The 12,083-nt window shown below is 40.9% G+C and overlaps 1 protein-coding gene across 1 annotated transcript in view; it reads right to left on the bottom strand.

Moving 5' to 3' along the window:
* Positions 1 to 2,763: 2,763 nt before the first annotated feature.
* fbxl4 (F-box and leucine-rich repeat protein 4) overlaps positions 2,764 to 12,083 on the bottom strand; it is a 15,729-nt gene continuing 6,409 nt past the window's right edge. The window contains exons 6-9 of the mRNA XM_008279159.1: positions 10,354 to 10,425; positions 9,297 to 9,421; positions 8,808 to 8,995; positions 2,764 to 6,954 (exon numbers count right to left, since the gene is read on the bottom strand). Of these exons, the coding sequence (XP_008277381.1) occupies positions 6,791 to 6,954; positions 8,808 to 8,995; positions 9,297 to 9,421; positions 10,354 to 10,425 (549 nt within the window). The 3' untranslated portion in view covers positions 2,764 to 6,790. The remainder of the gene's footprint in view (positions 6,955 to 8,807; positions 8,996 to 9,296; positions 9,422 to 10,353; positions 10,426 to 12,083) is intronic.

Here is a 12,083-nt window from a genome sequence, read left to right as displayed (position 1 = left end):
TGATCAGCGGGGCGAATCGTGTCTCCCCTTCAGCGCATAATTATTCGGGCTATAATTGCTCGGCCTGTTTGTGAAACATGCTCGTCCCTCAGCGAGGCCATCTCATACATACAGCGGTCTGAGGCGGGCCCCCTTTTGTAAAGAAAACGCCCCAGGAGTCGCTCCGTTTGAGGCTGGAGCTTCAGATGGGCAGCTGAAGTTTACAAAATCAAAGATGGGAATAAAAAAAATAACTTAAAGTCTCAGTGTGACAAGATAATCTCCACCTGATGGCAGGAGGAGCCTGATTTAGAGTCGCTGTTGGCCCTCGCTGACCTACGGCCTATGATACCTCGTGCAACTAGACCTCCTGTGCTGAAACAAAATGTCTGATTTTGTAGGGATTAGGTTAAACAGGCCTCTATTTATGAGGAGGACGAATAAAATGAATCGTGATTCTAAAACTAGAATCTAACACAAGGACAGATACTAATGCAAAGTTACTAACCATATCTGATAAAACTGCAAAAACTAACCGTGGGGCTCCTCTGGCTCTGAGGCCCTGTTGCCTTTTCCAATCGTATCCCTGTTTTGTTATCATTAAAAAGCCAGTAAGAGGTCAAACATAGTCAAAAATATAAGGGCCGCTTTTTCACCAATTAGGCGTCACATTTAAATTTAAAGAATAAAAAAAATACAACAATAGTCATCTTAAATTCTACAATATTACAAACACTCATTTGGGAACACTGTTAAATTTAAAATGATGTCGAACATAAGAAAATGTTGTTCATAAAGTCTACTGACTGTATACAACTGTAGTGCAAATAAAGTGCTTCTCTTGTTTTTCATTTTCTATTTAATTAACATTTAGAAATTTAAACCAAGACTCCATAGCTAGACTGTATTCTGTAGATTCACACACATACTTTTATTCCATTCTGGTTCTATTCACTGAAATAAAGCTTTAAGGCCTGCATACTCTTTTTTTAATAACGCAAATATGTATTTTTAATTACCTCTGCTACTGTTTCAGAGTTGGTGAAAAATCTGCTGGATCACTTTATGGTACCAAACAAAAAACAAGTGATGTTCTTTTGGAACAAGGGGTCCAGAGATAAATCTGATGGGTCACATGATAATTAGAAGGATAAGAAAATAATATTTCAGGCTCCCTAAAATGCTTTAAAGGAAACGGCCTTGGAAGGAAAACTCACCCTTGTGAGTCTCGTCCACTCTGAAGCCGTAACCTGCACCGAGGGGCTGCAAGGAGGCAAATAATTTGTGCTGACAGAAAAACAGTTCTCTGGAAAACAGCAAACAAAGGCTGGCTGTAACAGGACGCAGTGGGTTTTATGAGACAAACAATCTCAATTTTGAGAAACACAAGCCACTCTTCAACCAGCATCAGATCAGGTCTCTGAATAGTCTCTGTGTGGTGTCACTTGTTTACAGTAATTGCGCTGAGGTACCGCGGTTTGACAACACGTACAAATGGATTTAGACATGGCTAAAGGAACACTGCATCCCTGCTGCTTGAAAAGCTGCCTATGGATCTCCGCACTTAGATGGATTTAAGGAACAGAGCGCTGACATTCTCGATATTCTTAAAAACACAACAAAAATAATAAGCTTCAGACGCAGCAGCGAGGATTGTCAGGGATGTCTTCATTATAAGTCTAAGCCGGGAAACTAGAGATGGAACACCAAGCCACATAATGATGGGTATCACAGTAAGGCCTCCCTCAGGCAGGTCTGAGGCCTGTCGAGTCCCAGCCTGAGGACGGCTCAGCGGAGGCACACCACAGCAAGAGATCACCATTTCTGCTGCCATGTTGTCAAGGTATGCTCTTGTGTCACTCATGCGGTTTGCAGATAGACAGAAGCGAGAAACAAAGCAGGCGCAGGGCATCCTTGTGCCACTCACCCCCCTTCCAGGCCCTTCCCCCCCTTCCCCCCCAACACCTTTTACATTTTAACACTGGGATTTATTATTCAGGAACAATATTTCCATCCATATATTCCCCCTGCAGATTCATCAAGCTACATCTGTAAGCTGTTGAAAGACAAATAAAAAGCTGAACTAATTGCTGTGGATCCCCCCTGGATATATCAGCCTCATAGAGGAGCATGACAGCAAGAAATCAAGCCGAAGCGCAGAGCGGAAAGCCTCCATGAATCACGTTTGCATCCACACTCGCACGTACAGCGGCGGCGGCGGCAGCGGCGGTGGTGTTAGTGGCTGAGGAATAATCATTGGGGAGGCAGTCCAAATTAATACTTCAGCCGAGGCCGCCTCGTTCTCCGTCATTAGGGCACATTACAGGGCCACAATATACATCATTAAACCAGGCATAAACAATTCATTAAAAGGCCGTTAAGAAGACAAGCTAATGTCACTTCTCCCTGTGGTATTAATAGACTGTAAAATGGCAGAGGGTTAAGGCAAAAAGGATCATTCCGCCACGACTACCCAGTCACTCATCCTGACTAATGGCTTTGCTAGTTGTTGTGGATTCAGTAGACGAGCCTACTTTTCTCCCAATCACACTTTCATGACTCTACTTATGAAGCCCCAGCATGGCACAGTGACACAATTTACATTTGTTTTGGCAGTGATGGTGTACTGCTCACTGAAGCTGAAGAATAAGGGAAAATGGAATATGAGTGCGTTAATGCCTTTGCAGCCTTGTAGCCACTTTGTTCTACAGTCTGATTCCTCCTAATATCTGTGTCCCTACAGGACCGAAACAAAGACTGCGAGAATCAAAGGAGCCACACTGCATCAGTCATCAGCCTTCAGTTTATTTAAAACCTGGTGAAAGTGAAGCACCCAGTTTCATCATGACAGAGGCACAATCTTTTCACACAACGGCGTCTTTTCGCACTGCAGCACAGGGAGCGTTGCCACGTGTCCTACCAGTGCATGGCACAAAAGTTGATCACACATCCAGAGTGGAAGAAGACAGAATGCGTATTCATTACAGAAAAGCAGGGACACCGCAGTCACTCAAGGCAGGGACAAAATACAAGTGTTGAACTAACCTGCTACACTGGTCAAACAATGTAAGACTGGTGTTCATTTTTAAAAGGTTTGCTTTAACACATGAATGCTGTACACAGTATACATTGTCAGTGTTGTAATTGTGTTGCTATAGTCATTAGTGATGTAATTATTATACATTAAAATGTACTTGAAATTACAGCCTGGATTTGGGTGGGCCAAGCAAATGTGATATTTGCACTCCTTGGCTTCCAGTCAACCAGCTATAATACGATTGTTCTGAGCTGCAACTGAAGCAACATTTGCATCATGTGCTACCACACCCATTCTGTGGGTAGGTTTTAAAGGAACAGTTTAACATTTTGGGCTTTTCCAAAGACTGGCAGATAGGAAGATTGAAATCTATTTGAAGTCTGGGGAACCAGTAGGAGGACTGGTCTGGAGCATGTTTAGCCTAGCTTAGCACACAGAAAGGATTAGTTAAGCTTCTAACACCACAGCAAGCCAGGATTTAAAAAAAAAAAACAACAACAACTTTGTAATTGCAGAACCTAAAGTCATTCCCATTTAAAAAAAAATAAAAAAATTCCAATATATAAAGAAAAAATATTGACGCCGTCACTTCTTGCCTGCACTGTGCCATTAAACACAAAAATAAATATTCAAGCAGCTTCACAGCTCACAGAGTCGAGTACACAACCTGCCTGGTAATCCCACTCTATGAACACAACTGCTGTGATGCTTCATGTTAGGTAGGTAGTCTTGACTAGCCAGACCCGTTGTCACAGTGTTGATGGGGGGGGGGGACTGTTTTGGTGGAAAATTTGATTAAGCTTGACATTTTCAGTGTGTTGTTGTTTCCTGTAGTGAAGGGGATTTTTAGGACTGTGATTCAGAAAGTAGAAGTGGAAATGGTGAGTCCGACTGGTAAGTAACATTTAACAAGCAAGCCGCTTTTAAAACTAAAGGATCCTCTTTTTACATCTTACTCCAGCATCTCTCCAATAAATAACATACAACACATAAATAACAGTGGGCTAAAGACGGGCATCCATTCTTTGTGCTAAGCTAGGCTAAATATGGAACAAAAAAACAAAAACAAGATATTTCCCATTGTAATTGTATATTGCTATTTCTATGGGTAGTGAGTATAAATAACATTTTTTAAAGAGGGAAATATAAATAAATATAATTTTGCATATTAATTAAGATGGCTGATATACAGTATATGGCATATAAACTGGTCAGATATAGTTGTGAGACTGATGACCAGGTTATTGTGTATTACTTTGGTTGAAAAAGCAAAGCACTTCACTACACTCTATAGCACTTGGACGTCACACCACATTCAAACAGGAGTATAAGGCACAAATATTGACTAGTAGCATGTGCTTCAAAGAAAACTTCCAAGTGTTTTTTTTTCAAAAAAAGAAAAGAAAAGAAATGCTTTTCAAGCACTTCTGCCACACCACAACCACCTCCTCATATATTACAAAAATTAAATAATCAGCAACAGCTATATTTTTTCACAATCATACAATTACTGCAACACCCAGTGAAACCTCTATTTTTTGTCTCAGTTACATCAGTGCTAACTGATCGTTTGTGTCGTGTGTGTTTGTTGTTTAAGAGCAACACCAAAGGCAGGCAACCTCAAAGCTGATTCAGTCTGGTGGTGTTTTACGTAAAAACGTCCGTTGTGCTGGTTTCCGGAGTAAAACATATTTAAAAAAAACAAAAAAAAACAATATCCATAATGGTAATAAGATATACATAACCCCTGAGTTTGAGGACAAATACTGAGGTCACATATAGTAAATACAACGTGTCATTTTAGCACACCTTGACCAGCTTGATTTACAGTACTCCTCAACAGTGGAACTTCACTTTAGCGTGCAAGTGCTCGACTGTAGTCTAACAGCAGTGGCAGGAAAAGCACATCAAGAAAGCAATGCACAAACAGTGACTTTCAAACTTCCTTATTTAGTTTGGATACAAAACCAGCATCCATATCCGAAAAGCCAAACGCTCTTAACTTCCTTCAAATGACCAAGATAATCGTAACCAAATGAAATGAATGACCTGTGAGGCAGAAGCAAACACAGTTCAGTTATCAAGTGCTGTAACACTGGCCTAGCTGACCTAAACAAATGAATTTTTGCTTTAGCCAGTGAAGCGTTCGATATACCAAAGAACTGATGTAACGGAACACCCTGTTTTAGTTAAAGGTGTAGTCTGTAATTCTGGAGACAGATTATTGATATTTAGCTAGTTAGCATATTTAGATAGCATGTGCCAGAGTTATTTGCTACCACTGCCCCTGAAGTATATTCTATTTCCCCACTCAGTCGTGTTGTGTCCCTCAGTCTGGGACACTTTGTTTCCCCGTTTACAAAGCCAGGGTTGTGTATGAACGCCAGATTACACCAGATACAGAACGAACATCTAGCAGAACGTGAGGAGATATCCACTGAGTTTAACAAAAAAAAACTGTATTGAATTAGAATCAGTCACTTGACCTTTGAGGAGCAGATTTAAACAGAAACTGATCAAAAACAGGCAAATGAGTTTACTTTCTCTGCATTAATCCAACAAAGGCCTCACGTTTAGTTGAACACAGGTCTTGTATCATAGATTTAATTCAACACCACAACTAATTACATTTTTCTATCTATCTGAAGTGTCTAAAATGTAGTGAGACTCTGCCAAACATATGTGGTTGATAATAACAATTAGAGCAGAAATAGAGGTTTTATATCAATTCAAATTGTGTATCTTTGGATTTAAGACGATTAGGGTCTGAGAAGAACTGTGTTACTCCTCTGTGCTTTTATTTCAGATGAGTCAGCCTGTCTGTTTTGTGTTGATGTCTTTGGGTGTTATTTCTATTTTTGCATTTATAGCAAATGTGTAAATTAGAACAAATGCTTTTGCTTGCTTTTTCACAAGACCTCACACATTTTTTTGTAAATGAAAATATGCAGTCAGTGAATCTCGGTACAAGGACAGCTGATGGTACTTCAGCATGAGAGCCTTGTGTATGATTTAGCAGTTTGTAGCAACACAAAGGAACCTGTGACACTTGCATTGAAGCCTGAAATGACAGTGTCCAGAGTACGCTGCATGCAATAAGGCTGCATTCACTCATTTGTTTTCAAAGCTCCTGATAAGACAGCAGCCTCAAGTATTATTTCCTCTCAGTAAATCAAACTACCTGAATGCCTTCAGAATGATCTTCATCTAATACATCAGTACACATGTTCCACATTCTGACAAGACACGGACAATGCCCTGATCTTTAGCTAACATGAGTATGTGACTTTTTGAAATTTCCAGTAAAGGTACTTTTTGTGTCCCATTTCGCAGCTCCAACAGATGTTCAAGAGAGGATTGCTCATAAATGTTGCTTTGTGTCTTGCAACTAGTACCAAGGCATATTTCTTTTCCATGTGTTGTTTGGCAATACGTACTGTAAGTGGTGATTCATATTCTGGGAAGATGTAACAGCTTTACTGCGACGACCCTGATTTTAAGTGTCCACGACATAACAAAAAAAAAAACGTCTCACGCCTTAAAATCCTGTGACTGGGAGTCTGTGGTTGTTTGTGTTCAGTCAGTAAATCCAAAGAACCTCCTCACCTCGTCCCAGTTCACTGTAAGAAGATCTTGTCCAGGATACAGGCAAAGGCAGGTCTGCAATCTCCTCCAGCATCTGACCTGCCTCTGAGTCAATTTGGGGCAGTATCGGCTGGCGAGCACCTCCCTCCGCTTGCTACTCTCGGCAGTGAGAAATGAGATGATGCTGTGTCACTGAGTGAAGCTTTTCTTGATGGCCACATTGGGGAAGAGGACAGAGAGCTCCTGGACGACCCGCATGTCTATCTGCGAGCAGAACGACACATCCAGGAGGAGAAGTCGAGGACATGACTGGAGGAGTTTTTTCAGAGAGGCAGCACTCACCAACCGTGTACCTGTTTGTTAGACGAATCACAACAAGAACAATAAGACGCTGTAAAAGATGCTTTACAAAAACATAACACTAGCAGAAAAAAACAGAACGATTACCCAATGCAATAGTGTTACATCCCTGTAAATCTATAAGAATAACAGCATCTGCAATTTTTTGTGTAAATTCAATTTAAAAAAAATCCTCTTCAACATGGTACTTATAGTTGTTCAACACTTTTGTTTAAAATGTGCCTTATACATAAATTTCACTCATAATATTTACAGCGGTTACATACAATTGAGTCCATATCAAAATAACCTGCATTGCATTTATTATTTGCCACATGTTATAACTACCAGACCAATCTAACTACGAAAATAAGTCTAAAATAGCCAAAGACCTGTCACATCAGCAGAGCTAGGGTGAGTAACACTTATGCCACTGTGCTGTCAAAGCCATCAACTTACGCAACTGGAACTACACTGTTAGTGCACAGCTATTACTGCCGTGGTGTGCTGCTGCAACTTTGCTTAGTGAGCAATATTTTATTCATATCGACATTAAGTAGATTATGTGGGTTTGTGTTTGCAGTTAACTCTGGAATAGTTTTTTTTTTTTAAAGAGTCTCAAATGCAAACTTGGGACAGGGCATCCCATAAAAACATCACTTGTCCATACACTGGGTGTAGACACACACCGCCTATGGACACATTATATCACAAATGCTAGGCATATTTACCAAAAAGTCAACAACTTTTAATGGCCAAATAATCAGTGACTGGCATTAATGAGAAATAATCATACCAACATGTACCTTTCACATTGTATATTCACAAGGTTATGAATAAATGTGGGGGAAATGTCACATTTAACTGTCAAGCAAAGAATAGGCATCAAAATGAAAAAGTGAAGTGCACTTATGGCCATGCTTCGTTAATACAGTCCCTTTTTGACTGATGTAATGATAGTCAGGTGAAAGAAAAGAGAAAAATAGGCCAATTCATAGTTTCTGCATGACCATTGTGGACATTAAAGGCCAGCAATGGACGCACATGTGGTTATTTTCATAGTACAATAAGTATGTGTTGCATTGTCCCTCATATCAAACACAGAAAAACACACAGGGCTCCCGTGGATGTTTCTAAAAGAACTGTGACTTCGCACGTACAGGACATAACAGGTAATTACAGATTGAGCTTTAGCACCGCAATTATTCATGAGGTGTTTTGAGCACAGGATTTCTAAAGAATTTAGAACCTTCAACTGTGTTTGTGGTCCCTCGATGGGAAGCATGTACAAATCAAAGACCCGCTGAAGTCCAGCAACGACTACTTAAATTTCACCTATTTTATTGATCATTTATAAAGGTGTCGGCAATGGAGAGTCTCGTCCTTCTGTCTTTCCTTATTCCAAGCATTTGTTTTAAGCACTATTTGTTTTCCTGTTACAAGTGGCATACTTGCAGGGCAGACAGTCTGCACTGTCACACATTTTGGGTTGTATGTGGACTTCTGCAGAGGGTTCCATGTGGACCCTCGGGAACTTGGATAGATGACAAAATTTACGTCACATGTACCCTTGTGGATGTGGACAATGAGAAATTACCTTAAGGCAGGAGTGATAAAATGGAGCAATTATACAGCAATCTCTGCATATTCTCTGTGGCTTTGACATTGTCCCGAGAGGAAAGCTGCTGTGGGTCTGTTTCAGTTTGCATTGAGATCAGATTTGGTAAAGCTCTGCTCAATGCCAAATTTATATGAAAAACATGAACAGCTACAGTTCCATTTAAATGATGATGGCCACCATTAACAAATAATTTATAAATGACAAATGTTTGTGTCCACAAGCTGCATGTGCAAGGAAAATGCTTACCCAGTATGTCAAGATGTTGCAGTGAGGGGCAGCTGGTGGCCAGTTCCTCTACGTCTGAGTCGCAGACGGTGCGGTTAGCAGTGAGGAAGAGCTTGCGTAGTCGTGGCAGGCTGCGGGCGAGGTGCTGGAAACATCCGGTGCTGCTCTGCAGTGTGGGACACCAGCCCAGATCCAGCTCCTCCAACATCCTGAGCAACCACAGACCACACAGGAAAACTGGGGTGACTCAAACCCCCATTTAGACCTTCACTGAGACAGTATATTTGTTTTCACTGTGGTTAACAGCTGCAGCTTGATTTGCTGTTGAGTTAGAGGTTAATGATGATATAGGTTTCCTTTTAAACAACGGATAGTAACTGATGTGGTAGTGATTTAGCAAATACAAGGGTGCTACCATTTCCTGGTCTTTATACTGTATTTACACTGTGTACTGAGATGTTTCATGTGCTGGATTACTTTACAACTCAATCAATCACTGAACCTGCTTACCTGCAGCCTGAGACGAGCTCAGCCAGGCCTCGATCTGTCAGGTTTCTGCAGCGCCACAAGTCCAGAGAGCACAATGAGCGACAGCGAGCAGCCAGCATACTGGCCACAACATCATAGTCGTCAATCTGCACGAGAGACAGGCAGCATTTACTCCATTTACTCTCTGCACTGTGTGCAGCGTGTGCAGAGCAACGGCTCATTTGAAGCTTTATGGAGGATCTTTGGAGGGTCCACATTTGCTGGAAAATGGATGCTAAAATGTGCAACTCTACATCAACCTCCTTGAATAGTGCAGTTGATTCAGAGGTTATGATCTATACATGGTTACTGTCTGTGTAAGCAACAATATCAGGAGGAAGAGATTCTGTGTTCTTTGCTTCAGCTACTACACTCTTCCTCTGTGGAATGTCATACAGTCACAGACTTAACAATTTGCCTTTAGGATCTTATGCAGGACTGAGAAAATGAAGCTGTGAGTGGGAATGAAGTAATGATTGAGTCAGTCAATAGTCATTTCCCTCTAATTGTCTGTCTTGTGTATTTTGAACAAACTTTTGAAATGTTGCGATAATAAAAAGCTGATTAGCTGTATCGACTGGCTTGTGGCACATAGCTCTGCTTCCTCAAGAGAGCAAAAGAACAAAGTACTAACAGAGAATATCTTCATCAGAAACAATATGGAATAGTCTTTTAGGAACTGATTTGTGTTGTTATTGTTCTTTGGTGTCAGGTAATGTTGGTCATATTTCATCCTTTTATCCAAAGATGAAAGCAACAAAATGCAATTTAACAGCTAAACAGCCAGTGCAGGCACCTTGCCCACAGAAATGACAGCATGCAGCATTTAGGAGTTAGCAGTAGATGGATATTCAAATTTTGGCTGAAAGAGCCGTTGTCTTTATGCACTTTCATTGCCAAATGTTGCATAACTTCATTTCTAATGATGACAGTTCTGAGTAAAGAAAAAGCAAAACAGGAAACGGGTGGTTAGCTGTTAATGTAGTTAACAGGCTTAATTTGGACTTCACCCTTTTTGTGTTTGTGTGTACATTCTCACCCTCACACAGCTCCCCAGGTTGATGTGTCTCAGCTCGATGCAGAAAGTCAGGATGCTCAAGATGGCTGTTTGCTGTAAAGACAGAAGGAAATCTATGTATCTGAGATACATTCAAAGAACAATATATGTTTAATACCAGCAACAGGCCCCATCATGTCATCCAAAGTTCCTTATAAGTGACTTCCAGTCTGTTGTCTGGCACACTCTGGTACACTTTAAGTATTCAAGGGAATTTAATATTGCACAAGAGATAATTTTTACATCTCCTCAAAGTAAGGACAGAGACCTCTCCAGTGGCACTGCAGCTAGGATGGAGATATGGGAATTTGACGCTGCAACTGCCAACACATGTACCTCAGTGGCAGGAGAAAGTGTCAGACATGAAAGTGAAAGCCTCTTGTGTGTGTGCTCGACTCAGTCTCTGGCATCTTTATAAACGCCTCTCTCCAGCGAGCTAGCCATTTAATTAGAGCGGTGACAGGGTAATGACAGCTGAGATGTCAGGGCCTCAACAGACACACAGCTTGCTCTGTCTGTCCGGGTGTAAACAACCTGCAGCATGCTGCCTGGCTCCACCGCAGAAACTCTACACTGCCTATTGCCAACAACGCCACTCTGAAACATGACAAACACTGTAGAAAAGCTAAGGAGCAACAACAAAACACAAGACGGTGGTGGTTTTACACGTCAGACATGTCTGGACCAGACCACGTACGTGTCTTTAAGACCCTTCAGGCTAATAGATAACTTGGTCCATCTTAAAACACAGTAACAGAGAATCAGCTGCGCACTGCCTAAAACACAAATCATCAAATAGGTAGCTTTCGGAGATCATTAGCTTTGCAATGTGGCAGGGCTTCTAAAAATGTATCATACTGAAGTCAAACCTTTACTTTTACAAAGCTACTCAGGGTGTACAGCACAAACTGCAGCTGAAAGCTAAAGCAGAGGCTGAGACAAGCCAAGGAGTCCCAAGATGACTCTAAGGCACGGTGAGATCATTAGCAAGAATGGAAATAAAAACATTTTGTTACACAAAATGATGTGAATGTTTTACATATTTACTAAGTCAGCTTTTAAGTCACGAAAGCTCTATGACAGAGATGCACTTCTTGGAGACAGAGGGGCCAGGACATGGCTCAGCATTTGTCCCAAATGTTAGATTCTCCTCCAAATATGACATTTTCTTATGCTGTTACAAATTATTGTATCTACAAGTAACCGCCCAGTCCAGAATATGTTTTGCTTGTTGTGTCTTGACTTAGATAGTTGACTTTCGTACATAGTTTGAAATAAACAGACTGATTTCAAATTCATCTGCTCAGTTTAATGAGCACACATGCAGGATTTGTGACACTTAAGCGAGAGTGTGACATGGAAACCCGAAGCCTTCACCACACATATATCAAGACTTTTCATTTAAGTGCCATAGTTTGATAAAATTCTCAAAACAATATTTGCATATTCAGAGTTTCTAGATTGTTCAGTCAGGGTGAGGGAGATGTAATTGTCAAATATTTTAAGAAGGTATTTAAATATTTTTTTTGGGGGGGGGAGGGGGAACCCATTTATTTAAGGAATTCATAAACATCATAAGGGCTCTTTAAGACCAGAATAAAAACCAGTCTGTCAATTAGTTATTCAACTGGTAAAGTGACCATCCTTTAAAGCCTTCAGCTGTCTTGTAATTCGGCATACAGACAACCTGTCTCAGTACCTGACCTTTGGTA

The sequence above is a fragment of the Stegastes partitus genome, unplaced genomic scaffold (genome assembly GCF_000690725.1).
Source record: "Stegastes partitus isolate 25-593 unplaced genomic scaffold, Stegastes_partitus-1.0.2 Scaffold146, whole genome shotgun sequence".
Lineage (NCBI taxonomy): Eukaryota > Metazoa > Chordata > Actinopteri > Pomacentridae > Stegastes > Stegastes partitus.
This window is presented reverse-complemented; position numbering and strand designations above follow the sequence as displayed.